At 36.7% G+C, this 15823-nt stretch overlaps 1 protein-coding gene across 8 annotated transcripts in view; it reads right to left on the reverse strand.

Moving 5' to 3' along the window:
- Positions 1-15823, reverse strand: part of Gria4 (glutamate ionotropic receptor AMPA type subunit 4) — a 373705-nt gene that overhangs the window by 103617 nt on the left and 254265 nt on the right. For all 8 annotated transcript variants that reach the window (XR_003837564.1, XM_021173095.2, XM_021173096.2 and 5 more), the window contains exon 5: positions 8814-8998. Coding sequence is in view for 7 of the 8 variants with exons in the window: in XM_021173095.2 (XP_021028754.1) it covers positions 8814-8998 (185 nt within the window). In the remaining variant the exon portion in view is untranslated. The remainder of the gene's footprint in view (positions 1-8813; positions 8999-15823) is intronic.

A 15823-nucleotide genomic window follows, 5' to 3' on the forward strand; every position in this document is an offset into this window, starting at 1 on the left:
CCCATAATCAGCTTCCAAACGCTGACACCATTGCATACACTAGCAAGATTTTGCTGAAAGGACCCAAATATAGCTGTCTCTTGTGAGACTATGCCGGGGGCCTAGCAAACACAGAAGTGGATGCTCACAGTCAGCTATGGATGGATCACAGGGCTCCCAATGGAGAAGCTAGAGAAAGTACCCAAGGAGCTAAAGGGATCTGCAACCCTATAGTTGCAACAACATGATGAACTAAGCAGTACCCCGGAGCTCTTGTCTCTAGCTGCATATGTATCGAAAGATGATCTAGTCGGCCATCACTGGAAAGAGAGGCCCATTGGACTTGCAAACTTTATATGCCCCAATACAGGGGAATGCTAGGGCCAAAGGAATGGGAATGGGTGGGTAGAGAAGTGGGTGGGGGTATGGGGGACTTTTGGGATAGCATTGGAAATGTAATTGAGGAAAATACGTAAAAAAAAACAAACAAAAAAACCAAAACAAAACCTATATATTTAAAGTAATTCTATGAACAAGCATAAAAACTGGAAAGACATGTTAATTGACAAATATAAAGTAAGTAGTTTGTATTTTATTATTTCATTTGTCAGAAAATAAAACAACTTCAAACTTTCCCTACTCAAAAAAAAAAAAAAAAAAAAAAAAGAGCTATGGCTGCAGCTATTCTAACTTCATCAATTAGCTTCAGTTAGCACTAATCTGACTGATATATTGAAGGTTTGATTTTTATTTATTTATTTATTGCTTTTTTTTTGTTTTTTTTGTTTTTGTTTTTTGAGACAGGGTTTCTCTGTGTAGCCCTGGCTGTCCTGGAACTCCCTCTGTAGACCAGGTGGCCTCAAACTCAGAAGTGTTGGGATTAAAGGTGTGTGCCACCATTGCCCGACTTATTTATTTTCTATAAAACCAGTAAACTTATTGCAGTATAATTGTACCTTAACATTCAAGTTGATTCATCCAAAAAGTAAGCTTAATGAAGAAAAATTACCCTTCTTAGCATAGCTTCATATCTTTCGAATTTTTCTTACCTTGTGTATGTTCTAAGTGATCTTACTCTGATAGGCAAAGGTGCTCTACCAGAAAGCAAAAAACATCTTGTTCTGCATGTGCAGTGCAGGACATTGCTGATAGGATTGCTTAGAGGTGCTCTTTTCTTTAGAAACTTGATCATTCTTGTGTATCATTTGTTATTTCAGTATGTGGGAAACAAATTGTTTCTACTTTTCTTTTTTTTTTTTTAAGATTTATTTATTTATTATATGTAAGTACACTGTAGCTGTCTTCAGTCAGACCAGAAGAGGGAGTCAGATCTCGTTACGGATGGTTTTGAGCCACCATGTGGTTGCTGGGATTTGAACTCCAGACCTTTGGAAGAGCAGTCGGGTGCTCTTACCCACTGAGCCATCTCACCAGCCCCCTGTTTCTACTTTTCAACCAGAACAACAAACTAAAATCTAGAGCTTTCAAAGCAGTTTGCTAGGTGAGATTTCTGGACAAGAAAACCTTTGAGGTAATTGCAAGCTTGCTACTAAGGCCTCAAGTATTATTGGGTGCTGTTATCTTAAACACATATTGAAGATGTCTCTTTTCCAGTCTTCAACTGAAGCCCATTCAGACTTCCATTGAACAGTTATTTTTGTTGTCCTAGCTAGTGCCTGGGGATGTACTGGTTAGTGATGTTCTCTACTTTGATGGATAGAATTTTAACAGGCAAATACTCAAGTGATACCATTAGAACTCTGCTTTTCTGTTTGCCCGTCTTCACAGCTTCCTCCTTGGCCAATGGTCTATTTCACTATCTTATTGTGTCCTGTAGAATTCATCTCCATTTCCTGAGCTCTCCCTGAAATGCACCTGGCTCTGTCAGTTCTTCAGTATGGGAAATTGGTGATAGGATTTCCTAGCTAACTTTTATTTTTTGCAGTCTTTCATCTGTCTTGGACTATCTTTTCTTTTCCTTGACTATGAAAAATTCAATTCCTTTCCTTCTGTTTCCCATGCATAGGAAAATCTTAATACATTTTACAACATAGAAAATTTTTATTTTTCTTCTGTAAAGCATTCCTGACTTGTAGCATACTTAGTCATCCTGTCTTCTGGGTTCAGGTCCTATTTCATATTTCTTTTCTATAGCTATTAAATGTCCCAATAATTATTTTTACATTTTTGGGAACCTGGCCTGAGTATAAGCCAGGAATAGATAACATTTGTCTTCATTTTTCTAGTATATAGAATTTAAATAAGTACAAGAGATGCTGACTGCATAGCTGTCCTGTCTACTGAATCAGATGACTCACATCCAAAGTCTACATGTCTATCAGACCTCTGCCACAGAGACATGTCTTTCCTCACAGGTGTGGCTTGCTTTCCTTTTTCTATTGTGCTTCTTTTTAGTCTTTTCTCATTTTTTCTTTCTCCTTTTTGCTTTGGTGTGAAAAAGTGATCCCTAGCTAGTCACTGAAATGATCCAATATGAAACACAGTGTCAGGCTCTCCAATAATGGATTTCTTCTTTAATCCTTTATTAAATGGTAATGATTCAAGGGGGAGATGAGGTGGAAAGGTAGAGTTTTATATAGTATAATTTCTAATATTTAAAATTTGTACAAATTTGTATATATACCCTCTAGATATGCAGCTTTTATACTTTAATTAATGATGTTATAAATTTGACTTTTTGTCTATGATTCTTCCTAGGAGTTGAATCGTACCTGGCTGGTGCTAGATATGATTAGCAATATGGTGATTAAAATAAATTAATTGGTCCAATGTCATATCTCTTCTCCTCTGTACAAACATCTACTTTATGTTGAGGGTACTTTCCTCTGTCTGGTTGATCTTGCCTCAGGGTAGGATGATTGTCCTTTGGTAACATAATAACCTTTTAGGACATCAATAATAGATTTTTATCTTTTTTTTCTTTTCTAAATTAGGTGGCAAACAGAATAGGAAGGTCATCCATGTACAGCTTCCCAGATCCACAAGCTGTTTAGTAGGACACTCATTTTTTTTTTGTCTTATTTTCTGAAACCAGTAACACTGTAGAAGAAGGAGCTAATTACAAAAGAGGAATGTGACTAAGCGGGTGTCTGAGATGTCTGTGGACCAGCTGTTGAGTCATCTTTCTTTATTCTTTTGTTAGGTGTGCATTTGTATTTCACAGTCTATGGTCAGTATTTATAGTCTTTGGATAAATACTTAGATTCTTAAAGGCATACATTTTATGAAATGAAGAAGACTTAGTATAGTTTCAATTCTTTGATGCCTTTGCTATCATTACCTATTCATAAGAACTGACATTTGTAGTGAAATCCAGGGTGTATATTTGTTAATCCCTGTAAATCATGTTTCTACAAAGTCTTTAAGTATATAAAAGTAACCAAGCAGAATATAAAATGTATCTATACTACTAGGCACTTCAGGCCCAGTACACAGACACACAGGCAGGCAGACAGACAGTCTCTCTCTCTCTCTCTCTCTCTCTCTCTCTCTCTCTCTCTCTCTCTTTCTCTCTCTCACACACACATATACACACACACACATGAGAAAAAGAGACTGGGAAATGGGTGGATGGGAAGAGAAAGGGAAAAGGAGAGAGAGAGAGAGGGAGGGGGAGGGAGAGAGAGAGAGAGAGAGAGAGAGAGAGAGAGAGAGAGAGAGAGAGAGAGAGAGCAATCATTCAATAAGTATTTGAAGAATTAGTAAGTACCCAGGAATGGCTGTCTGCCTGAAGTTTTATTGTGTGCTTTGTTTGAAGTTATACCCTATGTGTAAATTTATATAGTACTTCACCACCCAACACATGAGCTGAAATACTTCTTATTAAATTTTATTTAGAGAAAGAAGGTTTTTTTTTTTTTTATCATCTCAGTTCAGCTTAATGTATGTAAAGTGAGGAAGAGGAGGAGGAGGAAAAACCCAAGCCTTAAGGAGATAATTAAGCTATGTATTAACAAAACAAAACCACACACACAATAACAAAAAATAGCCATTGGACATTTCTTAACTATTTCTAAGAGAGTAAAAACACATCTGTGCTTTAAAATTTTACAATCTGGTCTGTCTGATCCCAAGTGTCAGAGATGGATGTCCTGACTAAAGGGTTTCCTGAACTGTAGGAATGCAAACTTCTGACTGCAAGGCCTCTGGGTTTTCCATATTGGTGAGAGAGGTTTGATGGGGAAGAGTTGACATCTCAGGACAATTTTTGAGACTTATTTGTAAAAATTTTAAACAAATTTAAAGTTTTATTTATGAGTTTTTTTTGCACACGCACACACACGCACACACACACACACACACACACACACACACACACACACACACATGGGCTGTGCCTGGCTCCCCACTGAGGCCAGAAGAGATGTCAGATCCCTGGACATGGACTGGAGAGTTGAGAGACACTATGTGGGACTGGGAACTGAACTCTAGTTCTCTGCAAGAATAGTCAATACTCATAACAGCTGAGCTGTCTTCCTAGTCCCAGCTGAGCCAGTTTTATTGTTTAAATTTTAGCTGAGATCAAATTTCATGGTTTTTGTTTATTTGTTTTGTAAGTAAGTATTGTGATACACACTGATGTAAGTATTGTGTGCAGGGTTTTAAAATAACAAACATTTGAAAGTAACATGAAAGGCTCTTGGTATAAACACCTAATTTGACATGAAAACAATTTGTCAGTTCTAACTTTATATCTTGTACAAGAACAGTTTGTGTTCTTAACTCTGAGAATCTGTCCAGGCTCCTGTAGTTTCAAGGTTTTGTTTGTTTGATTTGTTTATGTTTTTCTAGTTTTTTGTTTTTTGTTTTTTTGTTTGTTTGTTTGTTTTAGGTGTGGATCAAATTGTTCTTTGAATTTAGATACTGCCTTTTATTTGATTGGAGCTGGCTTGAGCAAGTGGCAATAAACTCAATTTAGTGTTTTGTTACATTCCTAGTGCCATGGATGGCATAGTCAGTGTTACATAAACACATCACTTTTCTGTTGTTTCAGTTAGAATGAGAATTGATGATAGATTAAAACTATTTTTTTCACATATTTGGTTTCATCTACAAAACAAAAATTGAGCAAACTTAAAACTTGCTGACTTCCACTTAAAATTCTAGAATGAGGTCACTGTAAAGAAGTAGAATAGATTCAAAGGGCTCTGCAAGTTCAGACAACAGTGACATGGTCAGACAACAGTGACAGACAAAGCAGTTTACCTGGAGTAAAGTTCAGGCTTTACTCCAGTGGAAGGAGCTATGGCTGGCTAAGCTTGGCTGCTGGGTAGAATATCTCAGAGATGGATGTCAAACTAGATTACAAGGACTCAAGCACAGAGGCATCATCAAGTTGAGGCTTACTTTACCGTTTTCCTTCTTATGTTTTGAAATGTCTCAAGGAGTCTATAGCTAACTGCTGTTTTAAATAGCAAATACATATATAAGAATGAATCAGCTCATGGCATAAAATAATTTGGGAAACAAGTACAAAAGAGAAAATGCTCCATGTACCACCATCACCCATAAATATATTTTAAAATGACAATGTATGACCTATTTATATTAGGCTTTTGTAAACTGATACAAATTAAAATGTCAAAGAAGCAATTATAGACAGCAAGCAAGGTGTGCTGGTTCTTCTAGAAATTTCAGAACCTGCTTTGAATTTTCATTATGTGAATCTCCTAAGAGAGGGCTACCTTTTTCTACTTTAATTTTTTTGTCCAAACAACCTTTATTGATTTCTTAAGCAAACATACAGTGTTACATAATGGTATTCAGACACATTTACATGGTGTGCTGACTAGCTCAGGATTATTTGTTTGTGAAGAGGACACTCAAAATCTTCTCTATGGAGTGGGGCATGAAGGCTGAGAGAGAAGAATAGAAGAATTCAAGTGATATGAAGAGAGAAATGATAAAAAATGGGTAAAATGGGAACAGATGGAGGGATGGAAGTTAGCCAAGAAGAGGAGGAAGGAAAGAAGGACAAAATATACTAAGATTTGAAGAAGTCTTAAGGAATTATTTTATATTTATCTTGTTCTTTGTTTACATATATATGTAAACACATACATAAACACACAAACATGCAAATGCAAACATAGCTGTTATCTATCTATCTATCACATATATATATATGAGATATGAGACTTTCATATATATATGAGATATGAGACTCTCATATATATATATATATGAGACCATACCATTTGGGAAAAAAATATTTTCATCATGAACCATAGATCATCTAATTAAAACCCTAGTAGCAGCCATGAGTTCAAGAGACTCCCAAACATATAGGCTGTTGTAATCTCCTAGCTATTTCAAAACATACAATACAATATAATCAACTCTAGTCACCCTTCTGTGTGATGGAAATCTAGCCGTTATTCCTCTGGTCGGGAGTGATTTTTGTACCCCTTATCAAATCTGCTAATCTCTTCCTTTTACTTACAAAGATCTATTCAATCTTTGGTGACTATTCTTTAAATAATGCTTTAGTTTAGTCTATGAAATGTTTTCTGTTCTTTGTTTAATTAATGAATATGGATTTTTGTTGAAAGGTGAGCCATTGCATACACTCTCAGAATCATTTGGATTAGTTCTTCTGATACAATAGAATCAAGAATGAAATCCAGAGCTGGAGATGTAGCTCATTGACAGAGAGCCTGCAAAACACATCCATGGAGGGTCTGGGTTCAACCTGCAGCACCACAAAACACAGAATCAAACAAACAAATGCGACAAGTGACTTTCTTTGGAGCTATGGAATAAAGATAAGAAACAATTTTGTTCCCAATCAGACACAGCTTGTAGGAGGAAGGAACCATTATTATATAACCAAGAAGTCATTATCTCCTTACAGCACAGTGGGGTTTAAGGACTTTATGAAATGTCTACTTGAATTAAAGGATTGCTATTTACAATCTTATGTAGGTAGCCCTAATAGTAATGAAATTAGGTAGAGTTTACCAAAAAGGAGTAGGTATCGTAGACACTCAAAATTTTAACTTCTTTAAAGTGTTAACAGAAAAACAGGGTAGAATGAGGAGGAGAAAAAGAAAAAGGAGAAGGTGAAGGAAGAGGAGGAAGTGGAGAAGGGGAAAATGGCAGAAGAGGAGCAGGAAAGACCAACCCTTCACAGTCATTTAAGGCTTATTTTACCCTCAGTACCCAGGTATGCCAAGTTCCTCCTCAGAAACCAAGCAAGCCTTTGAAAGTGTGCTTTGAGGACCAACTTATCTCCAAAGTCTGGGTCTTTAGAGCACAGGAGCTAAGTGAATGTCATCACAGATGACATTCAGCCTCTGACAGGAATTTGGCAATCTTGGCAGATGTTTGGCTGCTCTGCAGGGGACTCTTCCTCAGTGATTTACAAAAATTATTCAGGTTAAACAACTGCAAAGTCTCACTACTGGGGCAGCAAGCATGGAAGGGAGAGAGTAAAATTGGAGTTGGAGTCACTGCTCTGCATATTAAAGGAGAGCTTTCCTTGGAATTCCTTCAAGGCTCCTTACCTGACATCAAGGTTGATTTACCTGATCTGTGTACACTTAGTATTCATAGGTTACCAAAGTAGCAGAGATTCTGTTTTTAGTGAAGTATTATTATTTTCTTTTATAACAGAATAATAAGGGATAGATACTTTACTAATTGCTCTTATAGTACAATGCTATTTCATATCTTTAAAATGCAAAATTAATTTTATGATAAACTTTAAAAAATTCTAATATATACTGTGATACTCAATTCAGAGCTTGTAGGGGTTATGGTAGAATCTCAGATATATTTTGGATACTAAGATGAGTATTATAGCCGGGCAGTGGTGGCGCACACCTTTAATCCTAGCACTTGGGAGGCAGAGGCAGGCAGATTTCTGAGCTCAAGGCCAGCCTGGTCTACAGAGTGAGTTCCAGGACAGCCAGGGCTACACAGATAAACCCTGTCTCAAAAATAAAAAAAAAAAAAACAAAAACAAACAAACAAAAAAAGATGAGTATTGTAAATGAACTCCAAACTGATAGGTTTTGTATTCCAAATCCAATTGTGTAATTCTGCAGCTAAACTATACCTAACTGGTTAACTCTGAATTATTGTGGATAAGTATGAACAAACTTCCTAAGAACCACCAGATGGCACCCAGACACTTTAATTTTGGTGGAAGACTTTATCATTGTGTTCAAGGCAGAGGAGCAAATGCAATTTATAACTACATAATGTTTTCCTACCACTTAATACAATGGAAAAGCTCAGTTTTATCTTTTCCTACCCTCTTCAAAGCTCATCAACAGTTATGTATTGAAATCTTTATTCAAAAAGTCTCCTTCTAAAGGAAAGTTGAAAAATCATCTTTATGGGTGACAAGTCACATTTACTTAAAGCATCTGGTAGAAACATAGCACATCACAGAATGTTCTATCCAATCATCATTTATTTCATTGCTCTGCTAGTTTATGTTGATAATTTTCATGCAACTAGTAGTTCAGAATATAAAAAGGCCCTTTCAAATGCTTTAATAGTTTCATAGCAGTAATCTTCAAGATTCATATTAATAAAGGCTCAGAATCCCTGGTGACTAAGCAAATGCTCTTCTACTGCTTCTATCTTTACAGGATGGAAAAGTTGTATTCCTATCTTCAACTGCACCTAAGGACTAAATGACATCTTTTAGAGTAAAGAACTGTCATTTTTTTTCTGGAGATAAATCATGGAAAATTCCTAATTCTCATATTCTGAACTGGAAGACAATATGGAGACAGAACTGGAATATGTCAACATTTTTATCTAACGCACACCTTAGTAATAAGATGAAGCCCAGAACTTACTTGTTCTAATATGTTTTGAAGCCTTTCTATCTCACAATCTATTACAAATTTCTTCTCTTGTCTTCTGTCAAGCTCTTCTAGCAGTTGCCTGTAGCTGACATCGTTAAAATTTTCCACACATATCGCACTGACATGCCATCCATTCTGTCCTGCTTTTTCCATTATAGCTTGAAGTATTGAATACCCTATTAGAGAGAAAAAAAGTTAATAAAAAATACTCTTTTAACATATGTAAAGATATTCCTTTAGACTTTTGTTAGAGACTGGATCCATATCAATATTTCTCATATTTAAAACACAGATCATTTTGAATCTTGAAAATGTGAGTCATTTTTTTGTGAAACCCTTCCCCCTCCCCTTTTTTTCCTTTATTCAGGCAACAGATTCTTTTAAGCTACTTATTGGATGAAGTTGTCACAGTATACCTTCTTTAAAATCTCAAAACTCCCTCTACTGGAGAATATTCCTTTGGTCTAGATATACTTTTGATGAGATTAATAAAACTCCATTGTATCACTACCTGTGGTCAATATCAATTTCATGACACCTTTTGTTATTTTACACTCTAGAAAGAGTTTGTTTTGAACAAAGGTTTCAATTTTTTGATTGAACAGGGTACAAACAACTTTATTGGTTTGACTATAGAGAAAAGATGCACAAAAAATCCCAACAAAACAAATCAAAGCAAAACAAAACACCCGTACTATGGTATTATTGAGGATGTATTATTGTCAGAGCTTCATTTGATGATATAGGCAGATGTATAAGGTGATAGCATTATTTATTAAGTTCCACTTGTTCTGGCAGATGAAGTGTGTAGGCTTGATATGAGGTGAATTACCAACTCTTAGAGGTGATAGACATTCAAATACATGTGACCAAACTTTTCAAAGAACAATAGGAAATGCATGTGTCACATGCTTGTATTAGTACCAGTTGAGAGGCAGACATAGGAGCTCAAGGTTAGCTTCAGCTGCATAAGGAAGAAGTTTAAGGCCAGGGTGAGCTACACAAGATCTTGTCACAAAAACTCCACATAAACAAAATAAAATGATTTCTGGGCAGGCTGATGAAGTGACTCAACAAGTAAAGGCAGTTGCCACCAAAGCTGGGTGTACTGAGTTCAGTTCCCAGTTTAAATGGTGGAAGAATAGAATGGAGTACTCCATATTGTCCTGTGACATCCACAGGCATGCTGGGACATATATACACATGAAGCAAGTAAACAAGGAAATAATTCAATGTGAAGTGCAACTACAGTATCCCTGACAAATCATAAAATTTTGGCAGACTAAGTGCTGGTTAGGTGAAGATAGAACTTCTTGGGGAAAAGGCTGTGGTCTCTGCCTGTTGTTTGTCAAATCTCTCCACAAGTGGAAGGAGATTTCAGCTTCATATTATTTTCATGCCTGCTTCTTGAGACCTCAATTTTTAGTTATAGCTTGAAAGATTAGGAGGAAAAGATTCTCTGATTGTATAAAAAACATCCCTTAGATAAAAATTGGTTAGGACCAGAGCCACTCATTTTTTTTTTTTTTTAACTTCATAGCTTGGCATAAACAAAATAGTCTCCTGAAGAGTCTAACAGCAGTGTAATCTTATTCTGTAGTTGCTGTCTCTGGTTTCTCCCTCAGTAGGTATTGCAGTTAGGCTAGCTGGCAGGATTCAAAAGGAAATTTGAAAGTGAACACACCAGGCTTATAAGATAAGAGAGCAATTATTTAGAGTTTCAGATTTAGGGAGTTTCATTTTGAGGTTATATTTTCTGTGTCTCAGAGCTCCAAACATTATGATGTACAGACAATGTCAACAGATGGACCTGATGATGAGCTCATATCTAAAATATAAATTGCCTGATTTCCTGCCAAATGCATACCATGGCAGTCAGACTTCATTTTTATTTAAATGAAAAAATCCCCAAAGAAGAAAGAGGGCATGCTAATTACATTATGCTTATTCTGGATATGTGTTGTTCCATACATATCCAGTCTTTTCTTTGTACTTCATACCTGTAATTACCTTTTCATATCTCATCTGACATTGCCGTTTTCCCACCAACCTGGAACCTAGGGCTGGCTTTCTTTTTTCTTTCTTTCTTTCTTTCTTTCTTTCTTTCTTTCTTTCTTTCTTTCTTTCTTTCTTTCTTTCTTTCTTTCTTTCTTTCTTTCTTTCTTTCTTTCTTTCTTTCTTTCTTTCTTTCTCTCTTTCTCTCTTTCTCTCTTTCTCTCTTTCTTTCTTCCTTCTCTCTCTCTCTCTCTCTCTCTCTCAGATGTTTTCTTTATTTACATGGCAAATTTTATCCTATTTCATCATTTCTCCTCCAAAAACCTATCCCCCTCCCCTTAATCACTAACCCACCCATTCCCGCTTCCCTATCCTGGAATTCCCCTACACTGGGGCATGGAGACTTCACAAGACCAAGGGCCTCTTCTCTCATTGATGTCCCACAGTCAACCTCTGATACATATGTGGCTAGAGACATAGGTCCCTTCATGTGTACCAATTGAAGGGTGGTTTAGTCCCTGGGAGCTTTGGGGGTACTAGTTGGTTCATATTGTTGTTCCTCTATGGGGCTGCAAACCCCTTCAGCTCCTTGAGTACTTTCTCTAGCTCCTCCATTGGGGACCCTGTGTTCAGTCCAATGGATGGCTATGAGCGTCAGGCACTGGAAGAGCCTCTCAGGAGACAGCTATATCAGGCTCCTGTCAGTAAGCATTTGTTGGCATCCACAATATTGTCTGGGTTTGGTAACTGTATATGGGATGGATCCCCAGGTGGGATAGTCACTGGATGGCCTTTCCTTCAGTTTTTGCCCCAAACTTTATCTCTGCATTTCCTCCAATGGGTATTTTGTTTCCCCTTCTAAGAAGGACTGACGTATCCACACTGTGATCTTCCTTCTTCTTGAGCTTCATGTGGTCTGTGAATTGTATCTTGGGTATTCCGAACTTCTGGGCTAATATCCACTTATCAATGAGTGCATACCATGTGTGTTCTTTTGTGATTGGGTTACCTCACTCAGGATAATATCAACCTGGGGCTTTCTTATTTCCTGTTGAATGAATGTGGAAGCTCTTTCATTTCATTTCTTCTTCTACTTTTGTGATTATGTGTCTGTTTGGGTGATGTATGTGCATATATGCATGTGGTAGGCCCAAAAGGCTAAAAGACGACATCAGATTTCTGCTTTGTCACTTAGTTCTTAATAGCCAGAAGTGGGTGGTGGTAATAAAATGCTCAATAACACCAAGTGCTCCTAGCCCCTCAGTCTTCTCCCTCCCTTCTTCCCTCCCTTCTTCCCTCCCTCCCTCCCTCCCTCCTTCTTTCTTTTGCCTTTCCTTCTTCTTTCTGTGTGTGTGTACACTCATTTTTCACCTTTGCATGAGACTGTCGAGGCCAGAGGTTATTAAATATCTTTTAAAATCACCCTTAATCTAAGGTTTGAGCCAAGATATCTCATTGAATCTGCAGTTTGCCATTTCTTCTAGACTGGCTGGGTAGGGACCTCTGTGGGTGGATCCATCACTCTAGGCACTTGGGTCATAGGTGCCATGTCACAGAGTTGCCATGCCTGCTTTTTATGTGGTGCCAAGGATTTAAACTCAGGATTTCATGTTCTCACTTTATTCACTGAGCTATCTCTCTAATTCTTGTGAGCTATCTTTCTGTAAGAATTCATATTTAACTTCTTCTGTCCCTGGACTTGTGTTCTGTTGGGAACTGAAGCAAGATTCCTTTTATTTATTTATTGATATCTACAAATATATTATTTGACTAGGAAGGCTTCAAGGAATGGCAGTTGCCATATATTTTTCTCTTTTTATTTGTGACAATATAAAGGTAATTCCAAAACTCTTCTTTGATTAACTGAATGGTGCAAAATTATAAACATGGACCACACATTGAATCATCTCCCTTCTCCCTCACATCCACCTGCAGCTTGGCTAAACTCTTTTCATGCTGCTGCCTTATTTGTTTAAGCACTATGTGGCTGTCAGGTCTCATGACAAGACAAAGTGTCCATGTTGCTATTTTCTGGATGCCATGGCTTTTACAGGACATAGAGAAACATATATTTTGATGAAATTTATATATTTATCCATTTATATTATGCTGCAAGGTTCACACTAACCAAAAAATTGAACTTCGAAGGCAGCATTTCACTGTCAGATTGTTCATATTTAGAAATTATGCTGCTAGTGAAATAAGACAAAAAACCTAGAAGATAATTCTGGTTAAATGTCAAGACATGCTATCCATTGAAAAGGCTCATTAATCCTAGAAATCAATGGCATCTTTTCAAGCAGCAGGAAGGACACATACTTGCAGTCTCAGAGCCTCGCTCAAGCTTTAAGTCTTTTTATTATTCTGTTTCACTTTAGTACGCTCATTATTTATGTTCCCTTCGGTACATGTGCATTTTTTATTTGCCAAAATAGGTGTGAGAATGTATTGGCGCAAAGAGAAAATGCTGCCTTTGAGACTATGATGGAATAACTTACTTGCTATAGAAATTAGAAAGCATAAGTCAAGCTGTACTGTTTATACACGTGATTGTGAGTTATATTGCCATTTTCTTAAAAATATGCAATTTAATATTGTTATCCAAAAGGGAATGTTACTTTTTTGGATGAATGTAACATAGATAACAATAATTCACTGCTATAAACAATATTTTGCATGCCATCTTGAAAAGCTGTCTAATATTTTAATTTCATATCCTTTGTTGAAAATTTTTTTGTTCAAGATCTTATAAAGTGCATCAAGATCAGCAAAGGCACAAATGGTCTTTTTACAATCAGTGTGGTATTTGTAAAACTTTCAATTAGGTAAGTGACCTATGTGTCAAAATATAGCATTTTATAAATAAATGCAAAGAAATAAAAAAATCTGCAATTGCAGTAGAGCACATTCAGGTACATTTATATTATTTGATCACAGTAAATAACTTTCCATAGTTATTCAAAAATACTGTCAAGCAACATCAAGTATCTACATCATGTTATCTTATTGTACAATGGTTATGTTAAATAAAATGGCAGCTAGGTTAACACTACTGAACACTTCACAGCAAAACCTCCTATGTCATCAAAAAAAAAAAAAAAGTGACCTATTTGGCGATGAGTAGCACCTCAGTGGTATTTCCTCTTCACTGAAAATTTGTCTTATTTAACATGTGTAGTGTAAGATTTACTTAGTATATTTGTCAATACACAAAGCATCAGGAGGTTAAACAGGAGAAATTCATGCGTAGGAAAAGATGACTTCAAAAGATAGGAGCTACCAGGATACTGTGGAATGTTTCATCTGCCTGAAGACCAGTAAGTTCATACTGTGTTTGCAGTGGCATAGTTATGATCAGATGCCACAATGCTTCATCTACAAATCATGTTTCAAAGGATTAGGACATTAAGAAGACAAGGGGAAGGGGTGAGAATACAGAATTTATCAAGGAAGGTGATCAGAGTAACAAAGTCACAAATGTAAAAAAGAAGTAACGAATGACGCATGTTGGATGTGGGATAGAGAAATGTTTAGGTTATAGAAACGTGTGTGTGTGTGTGTGTGTGTGTGTGTGTGTNGAGAGAGAGAGAGAGAGAGAGAGAGAGAGAGAGAGAGAGAGAGAGAGAGACAGAGACAGAGACAGAGACAGAGATGGAGAGAGACAGAAACAGAGATACTCACAGAGAAACAGAAACAGAGGGACCAGAAACCAAGAGAACAGAGATAGAAAGTCACAGAGATGGTAGAAGAGAGAGACAAAGGCATAGAGAAAGAAAGACAAGACATTTGATTCCAATAAGGTGTTGTTGAGCCTGGATGGAAGTGATGAAGTGAACTGTCTCTAAATAAAGCTACCTGTCCCTACATAAAGCCATCTTCACTGTTTTACAAGCTGTTGTGCCGAATCTGTTACTGTGGTCTGGAACTAAGTAGTGGGTTTTAAGAAAACTGTATGTGAGTTAAAAGTCTGCTTCTTGCTGTAGATTGAGTTGAGTCAAAGACATGAGGATGATTCTGAAATACCTGCCACATTTAATATAACCATGCCGGAAGTACAATGCGTATTTAGCAACCATTTTGTTTGGACTCTTGTTAAGGTACCTCAGTGCTGAAATAACATATTTCAAGGTCAGGATCCTGACTTGAAGATCTCAGCACATAGAAGAGAAACCAAACATGACAGCCTGGGTAAACTTTCTGACAGCCATTACTGCAGTGCTCATTTGTTCTGTAGTTTAAGAAGCACATAGTGAAATAAAGGATGGTTTCCTTTCCTATGTAGGTTGAAGGGGCACATGTACATCTTGAATAAGAGAAACGGAGTATCTTTTTCTTAGAGGACAAATGCCAAATCTACTTTGTAAGGTAAACAAAAGGATACTTTTACATTTGGCTTGAGGCCTCCCAAATATCTTGAGTTTTCCGACACTAATATTTTTCCATCTTCCTTACATTGCAGTGTTCATTCTCAGTTCACATGACAACTGACAAAGGAACTTGAGACATTAGATCAGTAAAGTACTGTAGCAAGGATTATAAGTTGTTTTCTGGTAGCAATTTCTCCTTTATTCAAACAGTGGCATTCTAACCTAGGATAAAGGCAGTCAGAATAAGTATTTTTTTTCCATGTCATTCTTTTGGAGATATGACTATGACTAAGTCTCAGCTAATAGAATTTAGGTAAGCTATGTAATGTGTTCCTGCTTTTTTGTCCTGTCACCTTGGAACTGAGTGTGGATCCCACCCCTGGCCACAAGGTTCCAGCTTTAAGTGATGAGATGAGAATATTCTGTCTGTATGGCTTTGTTATTTCATTGACCATTTAATAAAAGTTTGGCTTTTGTAATCTGTCTCTTGTAATCCTTTAAAAATTATTATTGTTTTGCTTTTGAGATTATAATACAATTACATAATATACCCTCTAATATCTCCTTCCAAAACCTCCTATAAAACCCTCATTTTTTTCTTTCAAATTCATGGCCTCATTTTTACACTGATTGTTGTTA

The sequence above is a fragment of the Mus caroli genome, chromosome 9, assembly GCF_900094665.2.
Source record: "Mus caroli chromosome 9, CAROLI_EIJ_v1.1, whole genome shotgun sequence".
NCBI lineage: Eukaryota > Metazoa > Chordata > Mammalia > Rodentia > Muridae > Mus > Mus caroli.